Genomic DNA, 27,438 nt, shown 5'->3' on the forward strand with positions numbered 1-27,438 from the left:
GTGTGTCGGTGTGTTAGTTTATCTTTCCTCATTACTTGTTATTTCTTTTATAGTGAGCAGATCACAACCAAATAACTCAGTGAACCAGATGCTCCCACACTCCACATACACTCACACTACTGAATGACAGCTGTTGCAGGACTCGGAACCACTGGGTACCCCATAATTACAAAGTCTGGCTCCTTTTTATTATAGACATCTGTATCATGATGAGGTAGCAAACCTAGACTTCATTGTGTTAACTGAAAGTAAGGATGCAGCTTTACATGTTTTCTTCATGTTCAAGTAGACTTAAAGGACAGGACAGGCATGTCACACAATGCATTTCCATCTTTCTCCATTGCATGGTGATACAACACTGACAGACACTTTACTGATTTTAGCACAGTATTTTATCCAGAATGCTAATTCTTTCCCAGACTTTACAAACCTTTATCATGACGGCTGAGATAAAAGTAATAGAAAGAAGGATGATGCAGTTGTGGTTTTCCAGTGATGGTTCCTCTTACGTCTTTCATGCTTGTTTGCACTGTCTTCAGAAGGATGTTTTATTCTAAATGGGAAAAATCCCAAACAAATACACATCTCAAAAGCATGTAGGGAAGGGAAATATGTGTATAATGTAAGAGCGCTACTTGCAAAGAAACCAAAATAATTTACTGGAAGGTCATAAAGTAACAGCGTCAAGTATCTGGCATTGCACAGAGGTACTGCACCGCAACAGGACATCACATAAAGAATATTAGGACAAAATTCAATATGGAAGTCTGCTCTCTGCAAGGACATTCCCCTTTGGTTTGCTTACAAAATTTCTCCTCTGTTTCATGAGGCCCTCTAAGCTATGTCATTCTTGCTATTTCCAAGTCTAAGTCTCTGTTTAAACTAAGAGTCTGGATGCCTGGGACTTTATGAAACTTCCTATCAAAACCTGCCCAAATGACTCTGCTATTGTCTACATGGCCTTTCTGATCCAGTCATTCAGATAGTTTTAACCTGCTGACTTCTTTTATTTCTCCTTAAGTCATGGTTTCCATGGCTACCTTGTTCCTTGCATAAAAAATGACCATTGAATAGGGAATCTGATTTTTGGATTTGCTTTTTGTTTTGACCTTTTGGGTTGGGATTTTTAGCACCACATCCAGGTGTTTCAAGGGGACATCTTTAGTAGAAAATGCAGTAATAGATGAAATAAAAGTCCACTAAGCAGAAAACATGGTTTAGTTACAAATTGAAAATAAGCCCCGTTGTTCACACTCTCACACTCAATGTAGGCAGCCATTGGGGCAGAAAGAGTGGTGGGGGAGGAGGAGGAGAACAGGCTTTGAATGAAGTGGCTTTTTGGTGTCTGATAAATTGGTAGCACTTAATAGAGCTCTTTAATTCCTAAACTGGAGTCTTCAGACTTCAAAAATGTGATGTCTTCCAATTCACTTCTTACATATTTTAATTGTTTAACGTTTAGTGAAAAAAAAAATAAATATATATATATATGTATGTGTGTATATACATACTTGTTGGAAGAGCAAAATACTTACTTCTTCTAGAGTCAGGCTCTCCCTGTTTTCCTTTCCACGGCTGTATTTCTTTTTAAGGCACACTGCAGTTGTGATAGTGATAATAAGCATTACAACAAATACAGCTATAGTTGAAGAAACAGCTATTATAGTATTTTCTTGAGTTGAACCTTTCCTTTCACACTTTTCTCCCATGTACCACCAGTTGTCACCTGCTGGACATCTAGAAAGTAAAAGAAGAAACATGTGCTATCACCTAAAGTTTAAAGTCATGAACAGGGCTACTTAAGAAAAATGGCATCTCTGATGCACTATTTCTGTATCCCAAAGCATAATGAAGTGATCTTAAAATGGACTTCTATTTTAAAGTTGTCTTGAGTGGCCCACTGTCCTTACACATCTGGATGTGCTTCTTTCAGTTTCCCACTATTTTACAGGTCACTTCAGAGAGAGCCTTTGCCAGAAAACTCAAGCGCCATCCTGATCCTTTTGCCTGCTTAACGCTTGGCCACATCTGATCAATAGAGCTGCTCCTACAGAATGGCTGTCTTTTGCTACCAATAGAGATTCCCTCTGGATCACTCAGTTCACTTATTTGCTTCCTTGTTCTTGAAGTTTATAGCACTTCTGTTGATAGAAAGCTCATTTTCTGCTCCATGAAGCTGATATCTGTCACTAGGACCAACGTCTTGTAATAGTTTTTTCTACTATTACTAATTAGCCTCATGTCCTGATGCCTTTTGTTATGCTCAGCTTTTATGCAAAGCTCTTCTATCTTCTTCACTCAGTCAATTTAAAAAAGCCTTTATAGGAAGGAGTTGAATAAGCTCTTAGGGCAGCTGGTCCAGAAGCTTTACACTGCTATTTTTATTCACTCAAGCCACATTTACCACCCTCCAGAAAACTTCATCCTCCTGTCTCCTCACGTGTTCTTAGGGTTTATTTCTCAGCTCACTTCAAACCCATGAGATAAATGGAGTGGAGACCACAGGCTGGACTCTCAAGGCATCTCTGGTCAGATAGCAGCTGAACCAAAACTTAGGTGCAGAATTCCCTAGTTCAAGGACTGAGCTAGCTGAAGGCATTCCCACCACATTCTCCTTTCCCTGCTCAGCGCTTCGCCAGTAGGAGATGTGGTGCATTCGGATCAGACCTTCTCATTGCTAGGAGGGGCTTATTTTCAAATTTAAAGAACTTGTATGAGCTGCCTCTGCCCTCCTCCAAGAAGAAGGTAAGAAAAGCTATTAACATCCTAGCAGTCATCTGGTTTTAGGACTAGAAACAACCTTCAGGCCTTGATTCCTTCACCTTATCTAGCATCACAGTCAGCTCTGAAACATTTTATAGGGAGCATATGAGAGACCCAGTGATCTCCCTGAAAAAAAACCATATGTGCCGTGTTGCTGAGTGCACACCTGCCCCTATCTTTCTAACTCTCATGTTCCTTATGTATTGTTTTTTAAGTTCCTGCCCAAGCCATTTATTCAGAACTCCGTTCAATCCTGAAAATGAGTCCATTTGCAGTGTGCTGCAAAGATACTGACTATTGGAGGACTTCATGTGATCCAGCTTAAAAAGAGTTCTGTATCACATTCCCCCTTGTTTCCCAATAAAAAAATCAAAGCAGAAACTGACTGCCGGTCACACACTTGTCTAGGATGGAAAGTAGGTCACATAGGCACTAGAGCTTCAAACAGTCAAGAGACATCAGAAAATAAATGTTCTCTTCCCATAATTTTTAAATCAGGCATGACATTCAGCATAATTTTTTTTTTTTGTCTTCTTGGAACAGCTTCTTGACATTTACTCATATTTGTGACCTGCTTCCGATGGGTTGCACAAAAATTGGTTTTTAAAAGGTTTCTAAATGGGGAGATATAACACTTAATGAGTCATCCTGACTCTTGTTGCTCTCGGTCTTTAGACATTTGCCTCACAGCACTCCTTGAGTCTACCTGCCCTGGCACAGCATCACATAAGTTTACTATCTTCAGCCTTGGAGCTTGTTTGAGAGCTGGAACAATGCTAATCAGCCAGGTGTGTTACATATATGTATCCACAGAGAATTAAATAAAAGTTGATATTAATTTTCTTGCAGGGCAAACAATCTTTTTAGTCCTCAGCCTTCACTGCTGGTTTCAAAGGCAAGCAACTACATTTTGGTAATTCATGGTCATAATTTGTACTACATGATATTTCTGAATCTAACTCTAAAATAATGTCTGTGCTGATTTCTGCCCAAGAAGTATTAAGCATCTTTTCTACTAATACAAATGCTCTTTTGTTTCAACTGCATTTAAATTTAACTCTTCTAAATTCTGCTATAGGGGCATCTAAGGAGATGCACAGTCCAACTTATAACATTGGACTACTACATTACCAAAAATGATAAACACGTTTAAAATATAATTTACAGGGAAGTCAAGCAGCGAATTTCAGAATGGTCAAATGTTGAGGTTAGGATCTTTGTTGCCCAAACTGGTTGTAAGTTTAGTCTCACAGTAGCAGTTGGAAATATTTGTTTTAATCAGCTATGGTCTGTCTTTCCTTTCATTAGGAACAGACTTATTCTACTAGAAATTTTCATTACTCATCCTAAAATTGCATTTGAGAATGAATAACAGCAGTTACCTGCACACCGGTTCTCTATCTACAATAATGCAGACACCATCATTTTCACAAGGGTTGTTTGGACAGAAATCTGGAACCTCTATCTCTGGCTTTTCAGTCTGGGTGACTGAGGCTGTTGTGATAGTTGTGGTGGTGGTAGAACTAGTGGTAGGCTTGGTGGCAGTGGTGGGCTTGGTGGTGGCACTTGGCTGAGTTGATAGTAGATGCGATATATCTGTACGATAAAACCACAAGAAATAAAGTCTTTACTTCATGTTATTTTTCCTCTTATTCTAATGATACATTCTAATAGTAAAGAGCAAAGAGCCTATCCACAGGTATAATGGATAAATAGTCTTTTTTACCTTTCAGGACCATGATGTATTTTGGAAATGTCCTCTAAAGTTTTTCAGAAGCAGACAATTTTATTCAAAGTACTCTCTTCAAAATAATTTGCACAGAATTAGCATCATTTTATACACCTTCACATGAGATAAAGGAATTATACAGTGGATGTACCTATCCACAAATTTATTCAAACATGTGATTTGACTTTAGATACACACATAATTCCAAAACTGCTCATGTGCAAAGTATATAATGTGTATTTATATCTGCAGCATTAGTGGCTTAGTAAGTATGTGACATTCTATGTTTACTGAATTGTAAGGAATAGGTTTACATACCTTCCATTGTTAAAAGAATATAAACACTGTCTTCTTTAATAAAGTTGCGGCTTCTAAGTCTCTGATGAGTTATAAATGCACTCGTTCCACTTCCTGGACCTCTCATGAATGTAGTTCCATTGGAAAAAGATGCTATGGATCCCACTTTATCTGGCCTATCCCATAAATAAGATGATGAGGAATCTGGAAAAAAAATTAACTGAATGTGAGTGTGGGACCATTCTGGATTTCTTTCTCAGCAGGGTCCCTTCTGTCTCAGGTAATCTCTGCTGAAAAGTAGTACTGAGGCCTCTCTCTCAACAACCAAGACAGAGCGCATCCTACTTTCCCTGCTGCTGCTTAGCTGCTCGTGGATACCATGAATATGGAGGAGACGATACATTACCTGAAACTCAGAGGAGGAGCAATGGTGAACCTGCCTACAGTATTTGCAGATTGAAAACCTGTTGCATTTTCTTTTTATTTCTTTTCACGTGTGGTGGGCAAGAAGATGAGTAGCACATAAACCATCTGTAAAATGAAATTATTCAGGGCTTCTCAAAAAAGAGCATCTCTTGATGTGGGTGTAGGGCAAAGGGTACTTGAACCACCAGAATGGTCACAGGCCACAGATGTTCCCTCCATCAAACCCTACTCTAAATCTCAAAGCTGAGACTGATTGTCTATGAAAGTATCTGACAGAGGGAGAAGAAATTGCCTGCTTCAACACCTCTACTGATTAGAGAAAGGGCAGGAATTACAAGGCTTCTCTTGGGAGTCTGGGGCTATTAGCAATATATCAATAAACAAGGGAGAAGGAGCAGAGTACAAACAGACTGCATGTCCACAGGGGCAGGGAAAGCAAAGGGCTAAGCACTGTGGTCATAAGAGCAGAGAGCACTGGTGTGGTGCATCTTTCATTTATGGGGAGGACATTTACTTTTTCTAAATTACCTCCTTTGTTTTCACATAGAGACAGTATCATAGAAAAATTAATGAAAATCATGACATTTAAAAAATAATACCGTGAATTAGACATTTTTGTGCCTCCTTCCTTCACTAATGTTACAGGTCTGAAAGCCCAGCTAACTAATTCAGTGATGGAGATGGTTTCTTTTGGCAAAACCCTTATATCAATGTAGAAACTAATTCTGGCTTAAATCCAACCTTTATCCAATGATGAATATGGAGGGTTTCTCCAATATCTCTCTTTATAGAGATTCCTACCATTTCTCAGAGTTATATCTTTACCTCATCTTCCTCCTTTCTGAGTTATTGTGGACAATTGCTCTTTATCTTCTCACACCTTGAAGGAGTACAGCTTACATAATCAGTATTTTGTCCATCTGGAGGTTTGCCCTGGATACCACCGTACCTTTTACAAGGAGGGTGGGGATTTGTTTAATAGCTGTACTTTTATCTGGTGTGAGCTGTGTGTATTGTTAACTCAGTATTTTTCTTTTCAAGTCTTTTGGAAAACTTCCATTTTCATTAAAAACAGATATAAATGCATCTTCACAGAGCATATGAAAGAAATTTTAGGAGTCAATCATCCACCTGTTTCTTAGGCAAATCAACTTTGAAATCCAGGGTCCAAGCTTAACCTACTTGTATGTTCATTTTTTTCTTGTCTGTGGATCAATTATATTGCTGCTGAGAGCAAATGAAACATTCCAGAAGCTGGAAAAACTGCATTAATTTACACAGTGAGAAAATTTCACTCCTTATATTTTGGCTGTGCTGTGTTTTAAACATACTGGATGGCATGTCTGATTTTAACTAACCTGATAATTGCGAAGGGTCGGTTGTTATACTTCTTTGGTTTGACATCCGTTGACGAATATCAGGATGCTGGTCAAGCAGAATCATGGTACTTTGTTGCCATGCACAAGGCCATTGCAAATGATCATCATTTGCTCCAGAAATCAAATACAAGTATATTCCTAAATTAAATGGGTTACTGGTGGTACCATTTACTTGCAAGCTGACCTGAAAAGCATATCCTTTACTAGAGTAAAAAGGTGGACTGTATATTGTTCCTGCTGTCCCTGCTGGACTTGTACTGAGGAGATGTGTGAAATTTCTGATATGCCAGACGTGGTGGGGACACTGAGTTTCTGACAAGTTGATGTCATCAATAGAGAGGCCTCCATTTGATGAGCCCCTTCCTCTCACTCCTTGAAACACAACCCGGAATTTACTCGTGACGTTCAAAGAAACATGATGGAGCTGCCAGTAAGTCGCAGGTGAACCTGAAAAACAAGGGTAGGGATTTCTGAGTAAGCAGTAGTCAAACACTGCACACGTCTACAGACCCTATACCAATGTTATGTAAGAATTTCTCCGTTCTGCTGGCACTGACATGATGGAATACTTCTCCTGTAGATGTTACATTTTCAGTGCAAGACCATATTTTTTGAATTTGGTTTTTCAACAGATTTAATATATATAGCAGCTCTTTAAGTGAAAACAGCATTAATGTTTTTTTAAGACTCTTTTCCTTTTATATTTTTAAAGGGCATTGCATTAAATTAGCATAAATGTTGTGATAATTAAATTCACAAAGATGGCTGTCACCTGTATTATTAAAAAGAAAAAAATTCAGAGCAAAGTATATTTAAATAGCTGAATAACAGCATGTCTCAACATAGAATGCTACAGAGGATTCTGGAAGCCTAGAACTATGAGATTTGTTCATGCAATTGGTTTTGCATATTTAATTGGCTTGGCGGAAGTTTGCCTATGAAGAAGTTCTGTTCACCCATCAAATGATTAATGTTACTAAGTTCAAATTAAAGCCAGTCATTTGCAAAACTTATTTCATGTAATAACACCTCACTGTGAGTCTAATGTTGCATCCAAAAGTTCATGAACTAGCAAATTCCACTTGACCCCAAGAGCAGTGTACGCAAAAGCAAGGACCTCTGCACAGGGGCCTTGTAAGGCAGGTGAAAGTAGGACATCCTTTGTTGATAGCATATGCAGAGAAACAGTTTCTTTTGCTGTCTGGTTTATGTTCAGCTGGGTGGAAGACTTTCAGATGCTTTTATGGAACAAGCAGTGCCAGTCCCAGGTACAGAACTCACACTTCGCTTTCCAAACAATTCTAAACACAACACAATAGATCTCAGATATGAATCTTAATTTCTTGCCATTTTTCAGTACCATTATAATTAGAAGGGAAAAAAAAAAAAACCAGAAACAAAACCAAAAGCACCCCACTGTTTTCCGTTAAATTTTCTTCTGCATAAACTGAAGCTTTTTTGAACTGCATAGATCATATGCAAGACCGGGGTTTCTGACCCGTGTTTAATGAGCAGATCAGCTACTGCGCTGTGAAACATCCCACGGCCAGCACCTCCCCTGCTCCCCAGCTGAAGGCAGCCACAGCTGCCCCAGACCAGCAGAGAGGGTTCTGGCCTTGTCCCTCAGCCTCTCAAGTGTGGTGATTCAGCACAAATCCATGAGCAGCTCAGCCAGGATCATGGCTGGAAAGGGCTGTAGGGTCACTGTTTCTTCCAGTTTGTTCACTGCGTTGGTGACTGTAACTTCTCCCATGAGAGAAGCGAAACAGCTTGGGGGAAAAAATTATCTTAAACCATCCCTGAAAGTTTTACCAGAGATTGTCAAGCAGGGTGCCCATTTAGACACACATATGAGAGCAGAGACTTAAAAGGAAATTACAGACTTGAGAAAGCAGGAATGGGAAATGGGACCTAACATACGCGCAGGAGTATTTGTGAAGGCTGTAGTGTGGAGAAATTAACCTTGGTTTCAAAGTAGCATTCGAAAGAGTTTGTAGGGCTTGGACTGATCTGAAATCTACATCTGCCTCAGCAGCCCTAACATGTATATTAAGGATTCCTGATGGCAGGGATGATGAAAGCATCAGGCTGAAGAAAAGAGTGGAAAAAATAAAAGAAAAACAGGCATGAGTGGTAGCTGAGCCTGAAGGGACAAAAAGAGTCAGAAGAGTGGCCTTGATACCTATTTAGTAAAACAACTTACTCAGACTCCTATATAACCAGAAGACTGACGTTATCTGTAGCTGTAATGTAGACTAAGTAATAGTTAAATATTTGAGAAAGTAATTTAATCATAAGGTGACTTTGGCAATTCTAGCTTAAAGAGCTCTTGCCCATTAAGTGACCTCAGTTGCTCATTCTGTAGGCCATAGACTCCTAAAACCACAAGAACTTAATTTTCTTCAAACTACAACTCAGATCATGATCTGCTGCCCATATAATTCAGTTATTTCAAACCTTGTTTAAAAAGTAAGTTAAATTTTATTTATCTTTTCTAAACTGGTATGTTAGGTATTCCAGGGCACTTATATTTTCCATTTCTTTATTATGACTTTCTTATTCATTGTAATTTGCTCTAATGACCCACTTCATCTGTTGCTATTGATACCAGCAATTGTAGAACAGTTAAAATAACTGCTCATGGAATTTTAGATGTTTTGGTGAGAGAACTATCTTGATAACTCAAGAGTTTGTAATTTGTGGTAATTGATTGTATTATAGGAAAATGGCTGACTGAGGATCCGTCAAGTAAAATTTCACCAGCAGGGAACCAGTTACATAGTTAGAGAAGAAGTCAAAGACTAACACTAGGAGATGAGTCACCTTGCTACAATATTTTCCCCCAGTACTTTGGAAAGGATACTGAGTATAGATTAAAACAAAATTCAATTTTATTCCATACCTTCTATCTCTTCAATGAGTCTTAAAGTACCGTTCGGATGGGCTGAAGTATACTCCCTGACCCAGACATACAGCCGGTCACTTTCGTGACCGCTGTTATAGAAATAAAACTGTAAGCACTGAAAGCCCCTTTTGGGATACAGAATTCGACTCTCCAGGATAGCTGTGCTTCCCTCTACTCCAACGCTGGTGTTGAAATGCATGAAGAAGCCAGAATCTGTCAAAAGTCAATGAGAAAGAAACAGTAGAGGAGAGAGTAAACAAAATCTTTCTGGCTTACTGGTATTCTTAACACTGTATGGTAATGACACTAGAAGACATGGTCGAGTCAGGGTAAGGTACACCCTGTACAGATCCTCAGATTGAGGCTTGTTACCTGTTTACACTCTCCAGAGGCAGAACTGTTCTTCTGGAAACTTTTTTCCTCATTTGGCTGTCTCTAGCAATTTGTACTCGAAAGCATGGGCTTTTAGTCTTTACCAAGCACCAGCAACTCACAGTTGACTCTCTCTCTTGAGGACCGGTTTAAGCTCCTGAACACATGAAATCTTCTCTGACAGGCTCAGAAATAACTGACTATATTCCGCAATTAAGTGTTCACCTGAGCCCTAATAATATACATAATTTTTAAAACCCAGTCCTTTCCAAAGACTTACTGAGCAATTATTCAGAAAAGCAGCAGTCCTTCTGTTGTACCTGTACCATAGGTTAGAACATTTTACATAGTTCTCTTGTCAGGGTGTGACACTAAGACTAGAAAACAGATCAAAAGAGATGAGGACATTCCATCCTCTCAAATAAGCAGAAAATCAAATGTATCACATGATGTCCCTAAGTATGTAGATTTATGTTGCTTAGTTAAAAAATAAACTGTAATTTGCCGACAAATAAACAGGGAACAAGGCAAAGATCAAAGTCAACTTGCATACCTCTGCAGAAAATACTTCCTAAAGAGATAAGAACATTTTTTTTCTCATACCTTCGCATTCTCCCATATTAGTATGATCAGTATTTGGCCCAGCAGGAACCCGAGACAAACGCTGCCAGTCACTGTTATCATCTGAACTTTGAATCATGCCACATATATTTTCAAGTTCAAAACTACATGTGTCCATGAAACTTAGGGAAGAGGCTATAACATTAACAAAAAAAAAAAAAAAAAAAAAAAGTTGTAAATCTCTATTACACAACATACGTTTTAATTCTTAATGACCAAAGCCAAGAGCAGAGAAAGACTAAATGCAAACACCAAATAATCAGCAGTTTCAAATACCATCAACATTCATATGTATAATGTTCAGGAGCTCAAAGAATTTCGTGATTAACACTGATATTAATAAGATATTTTCAGGACCACTCTGGGCACTTAGCAAGTACAGGAGGATGCCAGCTAGTTATCATATCACATCTTTTATTTATAAAAGGAACACTAATACCAGCCCCAATCCACCAACCTTCACACAGTCAAAAGGTCCTGAGACTTCCCTTTCATTCCTTTGCTTTCTTTGGGCCAGCCCACACATGGCCACAGATTTTGATAAAAGTTCACTAATGTATCTGCTGGAGTGCTTCTTTTGAAATACAGTAGAACAGAAGTTATTTTACTGCAATAAGCAAACCTTGATTTTCAAAACACTGAATTAAAAAAAAACAACCCAAACATTTGGCACAGGTGCATTTGAGACCAGTGGATATCTCATCTCATACAAACTTTTAAGATGTCTTGCACGTAACAAGTGAAAAATTAAGTGAAGGAAGACTGTGCAGTTGAATAGGAAAGAGAAAACACTGTATGAAATATTTTCTCTGTCTAAAGCAAACCCTTGATGGGTGAGGGATGACAGTCCAGGTTTATCCCTATTCCTAGCTTTGTCTCCCATTGTACCACGTCTGAGCTCTGTGTAACACCAGCCATGATTTATAATTAATAAAATGCTTTTCAGATTATGTATAAAATATTGTGGCAGGTTTAAAGGTTTCATTGCACCACAAAAAGGGCCTTGTGTATCACAAAAAGCAACCTCAGTGGCATGCCAGATGCTTCACTTAGGCTGTAGCTCAGGGAAACACTAAAGTAACTGCTGCCAAATCAGTTGTACTGCTGAGATATTGTCCTCATAGAAATCTAACCATCCTCTGGAGGTTGCAAGGCTATCAGAAGTGTTGTATGACTGATACCTATGACAGTATTGGTATGTTGTTGTAAAAACTAAGAAAATATTTCCACACTAAATGTTATATTGAGTGCTGAAAAAAAGAAAGAAAGAAACAAAGAAACAAAGTGCTAGGGTGTTGGGAAGAAGGTAAACAAAATTAGAGAATTATTAGATGAAAGAACTCTTTGAAATCAAAATACAAAACAAGTTATGAAATTGATTTGCCCAAACAGGAAAGCAGCCTATCTACCTTACTTAGAAAGTGCCGAGTGGCACGGAGTAGTGACCTAAACAACAGGCAGAGAGAAAAGCAAGACCCAATAGTTTATGATGTATTTTTTAGACTAATTCCTGAAACAGGGGCATGGGGCACTGCTTGAGGCAGGTTTGGAACTCCATCTGCACCAAAAGCCAAGTACTTTCTTGGTATGTAGTGAAAGGCTGGACTCAGAACCAAATACACAGGGGACGAGTGCTGAGTCCTAACTTCCAGTGGCTGAGGGAAACCTCACGGTCAGTTCTGTTAAGTAATATGCTAGAAGGGGAAAGCATACTAAAATTTACTGTTATCATATGGTGTGAAAGACAGGCCTGAAGAAGAGATCAGAACAGCATGAAAGCATCGGTCAGAATTTCTTATGCTGTGGGTGTTTTGTTTTTTTTAATTTAGGAATCAAATTTTCCATTTTAATGCAATTTCCTAATCTTTAGCAGAAATTCAGAAATTTAGAAGGCCTTTAGCATTCAACTTAAACTTTCCCTTAAATCATGTTCATTAACAGAAAGAATCTTTTGATTCCTCTGGGAGGCTATCTGCCAGACCATGTTTGGTGTTCTCAGTCTCCTCTCTAACCTGAAAGGATCAGTCTAGCAGATGGGGGGGCGAGGGCTGGGACCTGTGAAGCACCCTTCCTCCCTGGCACAGGGGCCACTCAGACAAATAGTGGATGAGCTGAAGACCACTTAGGGCTCTGCGAATATCATGTACACTATATGAAGCCAAGGGACAGACTGGGGAGTGGGGCAGATCCCGATCGCACTGAAGGTGGTGGCAGTTCTGTCACTAATTTCAGCGAGACTGGGACTTCTTTCACTTGGGGAATGTGCTTATCAGTTAAATACTTCACGACATTATAACTTTATTCTTATGTAATGCATGAGAATGATGGAAAGTATGTTAGATTAATGGAGGGGAAGAAGGACCCATCTACTCTTAAAGACATCCTTAGCTGTAAGCACCTTCTGTAACACCTGACTGTGCGCCAAGTGCTAGAAGCTAAGGCTGCATGTGTGTTCAGTTTAGACCTACATGAACAGAAATATTTTCATCAGAATTGTATACTTTTAAAAAGTACTGTTTAAATAAAACATTTTGATAATTATTTATGGTATCTGTAAAATGAGGCTTAAAAAATAATTATAGACCAGTAGTCACTACTTGGGATACTGAGGCAGTGGAGTAAAAGTTTTCACCTGAGTGCCAGGGGACATTTGATGCAGTCACATTTACAGAATTATATTCCAGTTTGGTAATAGAATTATCTGTATTTCTCTGTCTCTTAGTTTCACTCAACTTTCTAAAATAAATCCCACATGAGCAAAATAACTCTTTTGACTGCTTTTGTAAGAGACTGTGTTTGAAACTAAAAATAAAAATGTAAAAAGCCTTCATTTTCTTCATAACAGCATCTGTACCCTATTTGCATGAACACACACACTGTCTCACAGATTGCATGAGAGCGGGGTAGGTATGATAGCCACAGCAAAGACACTTATTTCTGTACAGTGTCTGAGTAACAGCTGTGGAATGATGAGGGGGAAAAACAAAAGGCTCTGTGCAGAAGCACACGTTTAAACAGCCACCCAAGGGATGAACAAAAATCAGCTGCTGAGTGAAGCTGGTTTTTAAATAAAGGTCAGATAAAATTGCACAGAAAACTCTGCTACTCAGCAGTGTTTCTGCAGGAGGGCTATGCTATTTCTAGCTGGACTATTATTTCTGGTGGTTTTAACACAATTCACTTCTCCAAATACGTTAGCATCTCTTTCCCTTGCGCCTGGATGAGTCTAGCATGTATGTATTACCCTCATCTATTTCAAATGCCAGAAGCAAAAGGTTTAAAAGAAATGGAGAAACTTACAGCAATTGTACAGCCGGTTCAGCTTCTGGAGATCATAATCACTGAAATCCATTCGCTGTCCTATCACGTCCATAAAGTCTGGTATGTTGGTGATGATGGTGGGTTCAGTTCCATTCCTGAATGCATTTTGGCTATAGTGCATCACAGAAGTATAGTCATAGGGAACATTCAGGGAGTCTGATGTTGTATCATTATATTTTAGGAAATTATGATCTTTACCTTATCGGGAAAAATAAAAGGAAAGATTGCTTGTTGCCCAAGAGGATCAAGTTTTGAGGTACAGGCTCAAAGTGACAAAGAATCTATCAGATCCCGAAGTATTTTTTTGTAGTCTTTTACTTGTACTTATTCTGTAAAACTATTTTTTTCTAGTGCAGAGTTATTTACCTTCCTCTTTCAGCCACTGGAACATAACGTGATGACTTCTGCTGGATGAAGCAAAGATTTTTTGCTACCAGAAATCTTTTCCCCGTGAAACTACTCGTTAACTTTGATGGGCTTGTGATACCCAAAAGTGGAGATACTGCTTCAGTACTCGAGTTAATGCAATTTGTAATTGCAATGCTTCCCTGTTTCTAATGTCTATTCTCTGATGTTTAATTGCTGGTCATTTTAGCTCACAATAAACAAGTTACAGTTGTCAGATTAAGCTTCCAGAATTTAACTGCACAGATATTTTCTGGAGTATGAGCAAAAAACCATTCCTGACTACAAAATGGAAGGTAAACTTTTAAAAGTTTTAAATTAGTCAAAATACAGTAACTATTTTCTGGTCAGTGTAAAAAAGCTGCAGCAGTTTCAAATGGCCGACAATAGCTCAACTTCTCATTAAAGAGTCAGGAAAATATAATGGAAATCAAATAAAAGTTTAAGTAATTTTCTGTAATATATACTTGCATGTGCACCTGACTTTTGATCATGATTAAATATAAGAATGCATTAGATTTAATCAATATCTGTTTTTTCAGTCCCCTGTGTGTACCTGTGTTATGAAAGCATCAGGTCTGTGTGTATAACTTTGTTTCTGAGCTACCTGAAAGTCACAGAGGACGATGACAAGCTGAAGACGCAGAGACTGAGAAGAGTCCCAAGGAACCCTGTGCCAGCTCTCAGGCTTGTGCCAAATACGTCAATTTTTGCATTCACAAGCTGCATCGCTGAAGTAACTGCCTGTGCGATGCAGACCCTAGAAAGGGGTCTCTCCTGCCTGCACACCCCTTCTGCATGCTCTGCACCCCTTCTGCACTGCCCACACCAGGTGCAGCGGCCAGGGAGAAAGAGGACAACCGGTGTTTTCACTGGAGAATTTCTACGGGTTTTCATCACACTGGGTTATCCAGAGTGGGATTTTTTTCCAATTATTTTTGTTTTGTTAATGGTTCCCAGAGTAACAGTGCTTTTGGAGTATTCATCTAAACAAACTAAATTATTCTCTTCTGCTGCTCTTCTGTACAACATGTGGCATAACAGGACTCAGATCTCTAGTCAGGGCATTGGGAACTGCCGCGGCACAAGGAGTAACCACAGCAACAACAAACGAGGCTTTTTGTCCCAAACAGATGTCACTTGATATTTAATTCATTGATATGCTGGCTTTGAAAAATAAGTCCAGATAAGAGAACAGTATGACCACCAAAGGATGGCTGGGTGGGCTATTGCACAGCTAAAAGAAAAGCAGAGAAGTGACTGACCAGGCTGAATATTGTCCCAGACAATGGACACGTAGTCGTCCCGGTCAGACCGCGACTGCTCATGCCAGAATCCCAGGGCATGCAGGAACTCATGCTGGATCGTCCCGATCCTGTCACAATTGGCTCCGATGGAGAGCTGCTGCAATCCCTCTTGCTGATTTCCCACTGAGGACCAGCAGCTAGCATTGAAATAAAATGAGAGAGGGCTGGGTGAGATACATACCATCCCCATGCCACGCAAACTCCAGAATCAGTCTGTGCAACAGGTATGTTTTTAACTTGAGCGTTGAAGTAACATTTTGCTATAGAGAGCACTTTTTCAATAATCTGTTCCTCACTGGATCCCTTTCTCTCATGTTTAGGTGTTTTGATGAACAAGCAGTTCCCCTGCTCTGGCTCTACAGTTTTTAATGGATTTTCCTTAGCAGAAAAAAAGTTGAGCTATTTGTGACAGAAGAAAACTGAGAAGATGTTGTTGGTACTCTGGTAAACATTTGAAGACTATGCACACATCATTTAGAGGTTACTTCAAATTAAGAGTTTTTAGCTGGACCACAGCATGTGACTGTGAGCGTACTTCGAGCCTGTCCCTATCAGGAGAGGAACCAAGTTCATGCACATTCTCGCCTCTGCCATTACAGCTGCTTCTCTCTTTATTGTTTTGCCTTGTGAGGGGCTGTGGCTACCAGACAAGGTACGCTTCTGCATGGCTGTGTTTACCTTCTGAAAAGTTGGTGGGTTTGACAGTGCTTTTCATAAGCTCTTTCCTTTCTAACTATTTGTGAGCTGCTGTGCTAGAGCACTTGCTGCTGACACACACTCACAAGGAAGAGCAAAACTGCAGCTGCACTGGAAATTTTCATTAAAGGATAAAAAAAAATTCAGTGAGCTATCTGCATAAGCCAATAAAATGGCACCCCATGTCCACAAACTATCAAGCACAGAGAGCTACATTTAAATTGATATTTTATTCAGCAAATAAATCAACACTTACCCAATGAAGTCCATAAAATTAATCGGGCACAAAATATGCCATAGGATTTGCAGTCCTACCACCCCAGAAATTTAAAAACACAAGCACACCATGCTCTTTCAAACCCTGTAACTTATTAGTGTGAGACATTCCCCAGTATTTCTCTTTCCACAAAGCTGTACAGGCCTTGGCTATCGATTACTCATTAAAATCACAGCATGAGACCTGAGAAGGAGGCACACGTGGCATCCATAATTTCGCAAGTTCCCCTTGAACAAGGCCTCATATCGATTATGCAGCTTCTTGTGTTGTGCAGAAGTCTAAGAAGTCCATCACAGTTTTGAGTCCAACTCATACCAAAGCAGCTGCCTCTGGCTTCACATCTGCTGCATAGTGCACAGCAGGTTACAGGGACATCCAGGACACTTGGCAAAATTAGCATCCAAACACTGGGGGATGCAGCTTCCCCTTGTCTTCAGAATGTCAGATGCCTACAACACCATCATTCTGCAGCCTCAGAGAGAGTAAATATATGGTCTGTGCCACCCAGCACTGAGAATAAAACTTAGTGAAGTGGGACAGGGCACTCCAAAGCAATGGGCACCCAGAATCCCATGTTAGCAGTGTCTTCAGAAGGGGAGAAAATGGGGGGAAAGTCCCAGCTTCCCCAAGCGTGTGAGAGCTGTATCTCCTCTGATTCAACACTTTCTGCATGGCTAGTTGCTCTGTCAGAGGCTAGAGGAACAGGGAAGTACCTGCTCTGAATAATCCCACTGGCATTCTTTTTGGAAGGTGGTCTGTAAGTAGGTAAATGCCATTGGTAGCGATGATGCCACTTATTTCAGGCACACTTTTATACTAACTTCCCATAGTACCACAGATCACCAGTATCAGCATACAGACACTGACTCACAAGCACTAAGCTGGTTAGCCAGGGATCTCTATCAGTCCACTTCTGCATGGGTTCCCCTTGTTATGTGCCACAGAGAGTTGAAGTGACCTCACAGGGGAGCTCCACGAAAACCTGATTTTCCATGTGGAAATACTATAGATGGCATTGATGCTCCCTGGTCTGCTAACCATTTGATTCTACCATGCCATGCCAGTTTTCTTGCTGAAGGAATCCTGCTCTTCATGAGAAGAGTAGGAAGAAATGCAAGTTCTCAGACTGTTCTGTGAACTTTGCAGGCACTTGCCACATCTGATGCTCCTGCATTTCTGCAATTCACAAGTATCCCTCGTGTATTTTGCTCAGCACACAGGATGGAGTTAAGCAGAGGTCTTTAAACAGATCCACAGTCTAACCTCTGCTGCAGATGCATGGAGTTGAATAGGTGAGGTGAAAAGCTGTGTGCAAGAAAACCTTACTTGTACATTTACTCACCATTATAAATAAATTACCTGTTGACATAATACAGACAGTAGCCAAGGCTTGGCAAAAGGTAGATGAAGAATGTGAACAGAGAGAGGATCCCTGCACAGGGGCTGATGACACTGTATGTACATCAGAGACTACAAATGTATTTTTACAAAGAGCAGTCAACACAACAAAATGGCAGCTGGTTTCTTCAGTGCCTGACTTCATTTGAATTCAAAAGGATAACCTAGATGAGGACTTCACAGCCTACTACAAATCCTTTTGACACAAAGTTCCCCCACCCTCCTCTGTCTGTTTTACAGATGCAAGCCAGGATTAGAAAAGCAAGATGCTTCATCAACTTTTTCATGGTGAGACAAAGCTTTATGAATCCAGCTGGTGCTGCCAGGAACTTTGTGCTCCTGTCTGCACTGTACCCTCTGGACTGAAGTCTTTAGTCTGCAGTTAGAAGAGTCCTAGCTGTTTAAAAAAAAATAATTAGGGATGGCAGAGGGGAAATGGGTTCATTTACCCACCTTTCACCTTGTCCCATTATATCAGAAGAGAGGAATGGAGTGACATGAAAGGCAGTTAATGCAGGGTCAGTCCTGATATAATTTTTTTATACAGCCTGAAGCTAGCTCACTGAAACTGGACCATTGTTTGCAGGAGACTGCAGTTTAGCTCCAATCTTTTAAAAAGTGCTGCTGAGCATTAATTGTTTTACAGATGTGTCAGCTGAGATGATAGAAACATTTCAGGGCAAACAACACACCAGGCAGTGAGGGCAAGATATGTTATCCAACTAGAGTGACTTGTCTTCATCATCATGACTCATATATTTTTAATAGACATATAAATGAAACATTGTGCAAAGGCCTCTTAGTTGCCATAGGCTAAATATAGTGGTTCTTTTTCAGGTACAATTATTAGCAAATTCAATGCATACTTTGTGTGATGAAGGACTAAAAAATTCAGCTACATGAGTTTCCCATTTGGCTCAAAAAGCAAAGAGTCATTAGCACAGGAAAATGCATTACTCCTTAAGTCTCCACTTATACATCTTCTAGGGATGAGCTTCAATGTCATGCATACAGCATGAAGAGCAGCAAATATAAAGAGCTGAAGAAATTGTTTTAAGAAATCTTGAAACAATTATCTGCTACAAATATCTCAGAACAAGCCAAAGGGAAAGCAAAGCATTATCAGAAAATCTTTTCCCATTTATGAATGCATTCTCATATCAGGAAATGATTTTCTGAAAGTAAATTTCCTCACCAGGCTATCAAGCTTTTCCTGATCTCCTTTTATAAAAGAGAAATGGTTCAGCACAGACTGGAGAATATATTTGTTCTTGTTGCACTATTTGGATAGAGACTGTCTTAGAAAAGGAAGCAGTTGGGGCAATTTTGACTTCTCTACTGAAGTCTTATTTTATGGTGAAATAGCATAACTCATCAAAAGAGGTAAATAAAGTGAAACCTCTGTAAAATATCTCTGTGCTACATAGCATTTAAAAATATCACTGTTATATCTGAATGCTGGTGTCACATTGTTCAAATGCAATTCCATTTGTTATAGTCAAACAAATTAATTGTCTCAGAACAACCATATTTCTGCTGGGATTTTTTTTTCCTAAAAGCTAAGGTGTACTAAGAATGACCATTTGAAAGTGATGCTCCATATATCCAAAGATCAGTCAGGAAAATAATTGGCTTGTTTCTGATATCTTTTACCATGCCCAGAAAATTACCTCTTAAAGGACTTGATTTCCTCTTATATTTAAAAATAAATATCAGCAAGAAGTTGTTCATTACTACCAAGGTAACAACTGTTTTGGAAACTACTACATTTTCCAGATTAAAAAAAGACTGGAAAAAAGGAAACAACAAAAATACAAAATTATAATCAGATATATAAGTTTTAGAGTGAATACTGGCCATGAAAATCGCCTGAAGCCAAACCGGATGAATGGTATTTTACATTACTCCTCTTACCCACTTCCTTTGAACACAGATATGTAATTCTCCTCCCCTTCCCAAGGTTTGAAGTCAATACAGGTTTTCAGTCGATATTGTTCAAATGCCTTGAGGATGAGTCCCTTAGCATTCATTTCTGAAACGCAAACAGTGTTCTTGTCAATACTGAGCCAAGAGGTTTGTACTATTATCTGCATGAGCAAGTCCTAAGGGCCGGTCTTGCTCCAGCAACCTTTGATCAAAATAAGCAGGCCTTCTGCTGGATTAAGACCTGAGTAGGGACCCAAAATACATAAACTATGCTGTTGTGACATTATATCTTGTTTTGTTTCCAGATAATTTTTCTTTGGTACTTATGTATAAAATATGATGTGATGAGTACATAAAATATGACACTGCATGGTTCTTAATTTTGTAAATTCTTTCATTTACTTTGCTGAGATTTATGTGAGCAAGTATTAAATAAATAGGGAACAAAGACATTGGATTTTTTAGTGCAGACCGCAGGCTACAGATCTCTCAGAATCTCTCCAGGACTTGAGCTGCTAACATATCTGGGATATCTCCTCTAAGCAACTTGCATGGTTTCAACCCAGTTTAGATCTGAATCTAAAGCAGGGGTGGGTGATTATTTTTTTCCTGTCATGTACCAGAAAGATGATCCAATGTTGTTCAGCGAGGGCACAATCTCCCCACGTGGCTTACAGTAAGAACTCAAGGTCCTTGTCTCACCACTCACCTCTGCTGTGCAGAACCACAGCCAGGTGGAGTCAAAGGGGTGGAGACAAACTATGGTGTGTCCCTGGCCCACATTATGTGACTCAATGTGCCATTGCAAACTGCATTGGCTGCCAGAAGGCCAATTTGCCATCAGTGCTGCAGATGATGTAAACGGCCAGGTAAGCTTCCTGGCTTGAAAAAGATCTTCAGTGCCCTGTTTTTGATTCTGCTTAGTAGAGTCTCACGTCTCAGATATCTGCTTTTAAAACCAAATCAATTTGCTGGAACATAGCAATGGCATGATAAGAACCATCCAAGAAAAGAGGTGAGACCCAGCACCAACACCAAGATGATATACCCTGCTTGTGCATACCCAGGCCCTGCTGTGGGAAATGGTCTGCTCTAGACTGACAAGAGGAAAGGATGCCACAGTATCTTTATCAACCTGTACTAACATGTCAATCAACACGACATACAAACATTGTCAAGGGCAAATACTGTACCCAGGCTATCATCAAGGACGTAGGGTATAACATGGGGCCACTGATAGTTGTCACCAATGATGGAGTTTCGTTTCTGCATCAGAGAAAAAAAATAAGTATGCAGTCCGTAGTAAAAAGTGATTTAGTATCAGGAACTACAATAGTGCTAAAACAAAGCATGTTTCCTACAAGTCCATGTAAGATACAAGAAATCAAAGAGCTCAAAAACTTTGGAGGTTTAAGGCTTGGGTTGGAAATCTCTTTGCTCCCTTCTACAGGTGTCTTCAACTTCTGCAGCATTTTCTCCATAGAAATTACCTGAGATTTTGATGCATGTGTGCAGAGAGTTTCAGCTCCTGTGGGAAGCATTAAGAGCTACAGTCCTGAAAACTCTACAGAAATGAAATGTTTTGTAATTTTTCATAATGTAAGGAGTACAAGGTAAGCTTGTTTCTGTGCCCTTAAGTGCTGTGCTTGCTTCCACTGATATGCTCAGGCCAAAGCCGTTCACTAAAAGGGAGAGTAAACCACTATTGACTTTCAGGGTACAAGAGAGTTTGAGGGTTTCTACTAGGTATTTCTGAGATGCAACTTGTTATGTAATTAATTCCTTTTTTAAAATTATCAGATGGGGACATTGGACAGATCCTTTAAAATGTGGTATCACAGATCTAATTTTTCTATTGGTTTTAGTGAATCTACTTGCATGATGAAGGTTTTGCACCACTGGTCTGTAAATTTAATTGGCTCATAATAAATATACAGATAAATGAAGAATCTTTTATATAAACCTGTCCAGATGATGATCAGTGCTGCTGAATCTCTTAAAAGTTCAAATGGAAAAAAAACCACAGTAAAGGAAATGAGAAGCTAATAATATTGATCTAATGGCTAAACTGACCTTATTCTGGATAATGTTTCTGCAAATGCACCCAACTCCCTGTCTATGACATTTTGTAGAAATCCATCCCCAAACATTTTCAGTTTATTGTTACATAAACAGCATTTATTGTTAGTAGGAGCAGGATGCATCAATCATTTCCATGCCAGCGATACTTTACATTGCATAAGTCAATGACACATTTCTGTTTTTATATTTTATATTTGAACTCACCCTGTCAAGTTTGATGTCTCCCTCAAAAAGGTCTAGTCCTAAAGCTAAAGGGAAGATGAGATTAACATTCAGTTATTGTATTGATCTGTGGCTACCATAATGAAAAACACACACAAAAAAATTAAGATAAACTGAATTTTAAAAAAACCTTCATTGATGTCAAAGATATCTTGATCAATTCCTCCATCTACATCTATTTCTGAAAAATAAAAAGACAAGTGAGGTAGGGCATTAGCCCTTGCTGTTATCTTTATGAAGTGTGAAAATTAATGCAATAACAGTAATTATAAATCTGTGTCTGTCCTAGCGATGTTTATGAGCAGCTGGTTTTGTTGACTGCCTCCCGTGCATACAAATAGATCTCTAAAGAGAACTCACCAGTTGTCTCTGGAACAGGCTGGGGAGGAGGAAGAAAAAAAGATATTATTAGAAAGGCATATAATGAAATGCAGCTCGTGTTACTCTCTCAACAGTATTAGAGATGCGATTTAAGCTCAACTGACAGCACTTAGCGCATGGCTTTGTATTGGATTGACTGGACCCACTGCCTCCTCATTTGACTGGAAATGTTTATTTGTATATGTGTCAGCTTTGTGTCCTCCCCACTTCAGGCTGCCCAACAAGTCAGTCACCCAGTACCGCTTCTGTGAAGTTTTCACAACCGTTTTTCTCTCAGCTCAGGCAGTGCTGAATGGTCCTTCACGAACAGGAAAAAAGAATCCATTATTTCTATGAAATCAAGTACTGCTTGATTCAAGTACAGGAGCTGTACAGAACCTATGGAAGCTATGTTTAAGTTTCCATCATAAAGCTGAAGATGGGAGAATAGAACGAGTAGTCCGGTGTCACTGCAGCAAGTCTCTGAAGGACAAGGTAAAGAGTCCAGGTCACTTCAGCCCCAGTTCAGTGTCTTAACTGGACCCTCGTTTACCTAAGTGATACCAGCTCAAAGACTCTTTCAGAAATGTGTAAAATCCATAGGCCATAATGAGCTATAATGAAATATACATAGCACACTTTTTCTTGCCATAACATGCCTGTAGAATATAATCTATACTCTTTTATTATATATTTCATTTTGGACTGACTTGGACATACTTGACATAACACTATGCAACTATTTCTCATGCAGTGAGTAAAATCATGAACAGCCTTCCTAAGCAATTGTTGCTGGGTGGGTTTTTCAGTTTCTCACCAGAAGTCTTGTATTTGTATGTTTGAAAGGAAGTTCACAAACTGAAGGTAAAAAACACCCTTAATTTCTAAGCTCTGATGATATAGGTTACAAATACAGCAAATGGTAATATGTAACAGCAATTTTGAAAAGCAGGGTGGGATTTTTACTTTTATTTTTACTACAGTTCTCTCCCCTCCACTCCCCAACTGTTTTTCTTTCTCCATATAAGTAATTTGTTATCTTTCATACTTTCAGTTTTGCATGTAGGACCTATTTTACTAGTGTGATAAGCATCTGCAACCTCCATTAGAAGCAATGAACAGTACAAGATCAGAATGTGGAAAACCAGCAAAAATCAAGTCCATGCAGTCCACGAGAATATTAATTCTGATGATTTCTACCATCTGTATGAAGGATAAGAAAATAGTATGGCTGGAATATTCAAGAGAGATTCAAATGCACATGTTCTTCTAGACCTGACTTTTGGCACATAATGATGGGAACAATTCTGAGGGCAAATATAACTGGGGGCCCTAAAACTGATGTCATTCATATAAAAACTTTAACCAAATGCAGAAAAAAAAAAAAAACAAACAAAAAAACCTCCACAAAACTTCAATGAAATGTCTTCATTTGGAAAAGGTTTGGAAAGAAAGCTTTGAAATTGTCAGAATGTCCTTTTTTAGCTTTTTAATGAAAGATTCATTTTCAATCTGAAATGACCGTTCTGTGAAAACTTCAGCAAATGGCAGAAAGAATATTGGAAATACAAAAGCCTAAAAACTCATTTTATCATTTTGATTCACCTGAACTAAAACTAGTTCAAACTGTTGCTTCACAGTTTTTGTCAGATTTTAATCATTTGTTTTGATTGCCTAAGAGGGGAAAACCATTTTTTGCATAACCAAGTAGAAACTATAATTTATAGGTTTAAGAGCGATAATGTCTAATTGGTATGAGCTGGCATAATCAAATGCTTAACATCTAAGTATTATATAAACAGGCAAAGTTTTAAACCAAGTTCTTCTGCTTCTAATTTTCTTAATGAAAACTGCCACCCACATATGTCCTTGCCCAGCCTAAAGGCAGGATTTTGACCTTCAAGTGTTGGTTACAAAAATCATTGAGTAGACACTGTTTCCTGACCCAATTTCTCCTGAAACAGCACTGTTTCACTACTTCACAGTTTTAGGTCGTTTCAAAATTTGGTAGATTTTAAGCTACCTGATTCTTAAATAACCCAGTGTCATTGTGGAAAAGTGACCAAGTCTATTGAAAAACTGTTTCCAGACTTGGACAGATTCAAATGCTGAAGGACTGATTTTGATCTCACATTTCACTGAGTTAACTGGTATTATTCAGGTTTACATTGATACATAAGAAATAAGGATGGGGACTTCAGAAAAAAAAGAATAAGGATATAACTGTATAAAGATACAGTTTAATAAATCAAAATATCTTTACCACACAAATCGTCCATAAATTTGCAATGTCAACAGAGTCTTCTTACATTCTGAAGTTTTATTGCCCATATATGCTCTCATTACATTTCATTATCACTGGATATGCATGACAGTATCCAGTCCACGAGTCCACATATTCAAGTTTTGAAATGAAAGTGCAGCTTGTAAAACAAGCTGAAAGTACATGGGCAAAGTGTGTAACACACATTTTAAAGATTTCATTTGCTTTTAAACTCCCACTCTCACACAGATTTCTAGCTAACGTGGAAGGAAAAAACGACAAGGAAAGCTTGCGATATTCAAAAATTAAAATCACATTGTCATCCTTTCCATTAGAGATTGTTGATGGAGAAGAAGCATACCTATATATGTTGAATCCTCTTATGGCCATTAATGGAGAGTAAAATGTTTCTACAGTTTTAGTAATTATAAACTACAATATACACATACCAATTAACCAGAAAGCGTAACTGTCCTAAAGGTAAAAACTGGCTAGCTAATGGTAAAGCTCCTCTATCAGCAGCAAAAGCTCACAAACTGAAATCAATGTAACTAAGTCCAGCAGCACTTTTGGTGCACAAACCAAAACGTGAGTCCATGACCGAAGAATACCAAATTCAGCAATTGACTCAAATCCAGGGTGGTCCTCAGTGTCTGAAAACTGTCACTGAATGTTTCACACTGGAGGAATCCCTTCCATCACTCCTTTCCACTTCCTTCTCAACAAAACTAGGTCTTTAGTCCTGTGAATCTCAACAGCAATCTACTCAGTTTCAAAAGGAGTATCTCTGTGTACAAGTATTACTCATTTGAGTAGCAACGGCTTCTGTCTCAACACCAGCCTGACAACTGAGACCTATGCGATGCATTTCTAGTCTCTGAAAGTTTTTAAATAAACAACAAATTCACAGTTCACAATCACCTACAGAGGAAAATTATATTACCTGCGGTGTACCAAAGAGGAACCTAATTTAGTCTAATCAATGCTATTTTTAAATCTCCACACACAAAAAATTCTAAACATTTATAATATTAGTCCTTACCTTTGGCAGACATAGTTTATGTGAATTAAATTACATTAAAGATTGGTCAAACCATGGCTTGTGAACACATTTAACTGGCAAATAATTCAAGTGCATTTTGAACAGGTGGGAAACATCTCACCTATTTTAGTCACATAAAAGCTAGGTAAGTAGACTCACTCAGTAATCAGCAGAAAAACAAATTAGTAATTGCATACATAATTAATCTGTCCCTAAAATAGCTATGGCACCATCATGATGCCCTGGCATCTCCAGATGGTCCACCTCACCTAGCTTGGACAGCTATTCAAGGACGTGATAAATCAACTGATGAAAATTTCCCTTCCTCGCTGTGGACTTCAGATGGAGTTCAGCCAACCAGTTTAGATGAGACACCTTAACTTACCAGTGTTTTCTCCAGACTATATAACTTTTAGTATACCAGCATGCAGAAATACAGAAGAAGCTCTTCCTGGCCATAAAGCACATAGAAATGAAATAATTAGGCCCAGTGATCAGAAGGCCCTCTCTCACACAGGAGCTGGTTATTACAAGTCAGTTCAATGCGTGATAGCTTGCAGATGTTAGTAGCAGTTTGCATCACCTATTTCATGCTTTACCAAAGCCTGTAGAGGAATCTAAACAAGATTGAGACTTGAGTTTGCAAAAGGTTGGGAATAGAGGAGCAGGTAGTCATGATAGGCAGTGGAAATATAAGGGAAGTGTGGGGTTGGGGTAGCGGAGTATACAGGAGGACTGTGAGAAAGCTGGGGACAAGAAATTGAGCTCTTGACTTAAAGAGATATATGACCGTGAGTGGAGAGGAAAAGGATACAGCTACCACAGTGAGATACTGGAGATGGATTCATGGAAACAGACAGTTATGTTACATAACATAAAATAGATAACGTTATTCCACTAAAGTCATATTACAGTAACTAATACCTTACTCTATAGATTACCCTGAAGCTATAGACTTCTATTAGCTATAAAATGAACTTTCAACAACCTAGTGGCTTTTTTTCTCCAAACTGATTACATTGTGTATCACCAAAATTCCTGGCCTCTACAATAAATTATCAAAAGGTGAGCAAAATGCTGCATTTCTCTACAAAAGACAGAAAACACAAAGTCTCAGCTGTTACTTTTTTGGCATTAAATAGTTCAGCTGAATTGGAGAAACAGAGAACAGTCATTTATAATTATTCCAGTGGCTAAAAAGGCATCAATTTCAATATCAAATATATTGTTACAGAAAAAAAAAAAAATCCTATTTCCATTCAAATATGGAGTAGCAAAATAAATTTTAATACTTATCTTGGTTCTAATCCCAGATTTACTATTCTGGTAACATTACTTTGAATACTGGTGGAATTTTGCTTAGATGGGGAATGCAAGATAAGCTTTTCACATGTATAGCCAGGCATATTAAAAATAGCAGCACTAAAACTCCAAGGAAACAGAAATCTTTCTCTCTTCCATGAAGATGACAACAGAATTTTTATTTTGCAAAAGCAACATACTTAAGTCTTTTCCTCTAAAACTCATCTTAAGCTGCATTGCTTACTCAATCATATAAAGAACATATATTCTTTGTTTTCTTACCTGACTCCAGACCACCTGAAGAAGCAGCCAAGTTAGGAGTGCAGGCACAGAAAACCAGCCCAT

General features: G+C 38.8%; 1 protein-coding gene across 1 annotated transcript; it reads right to left on the reverse strand.

Annotated features, from left to right (window-relative positions):
• Nucleotides 1–535: 535 nt before the first annotated feature.
• Nucleotides 536–27,438, reverse strand: MEP1B (meprin A subunit beta). The gene is made up of 15 exons (XM_074897468.1): nt 27,376–27,438; nt 22,487–22,505; nt 22,257–22,307; nt 22,110–22,152; nt 21,016–21,095; nt 19,811–19,928; nt 15,484–15,662; nt 13,793–14,011; nt 10,475–10,627; nt 9,497–9,712; nt 6,574–7,041; nt 4,811–4,993; nt 4,146–4,359; nt 1,536–1,737; nt 536–553 (listed from the first exon to the last, which is right to left on the reverse strand). Exons 1-15 carry the CDS (start codon nt 27,436–27,438, stop codon nt 536–538), a joined length of 2,226 nt encoding a protein of 741 aa, XP_074753569.1.

Source organism: Athene noctua, chromosome 2 (assembly GCF_965140245.1).
Source record: "Athene noctua chromosome 2, bAthNoc1.hap1.1, whole genome shotgun sequence".
Lineage (NCBI taxonomy): Eukaryota > Metazoa > Chordata > Aves > Strigiformes > Strigidae > Athene > Athene noctua.

Excerpts from the sequence above, each read along its gene's own strand:
- MEP1B (XM_074897468.1), bottom strand. The coding sequence starts at position 27,438 with ATGGGCTGGTTTTCTGTGCCTGCACTCCTAACTTGGCTGCTTCTTCAG. Across the intron at positions 4,994-6,573 it reads CGACCCTTCGCAATTATCAG|ATTCCTCATCATCTTATTTA; the intron begins GTTAGTTAAAAT and ends TTTTTTTTCCAG. Across the intron at positions 4,360-4,810 it reads TATTCTTTTAACAATGGAAG|ATATATCGCATCTACTATCA; the intron begins GTATGTAAACCT and ends TTTATCGTACAG.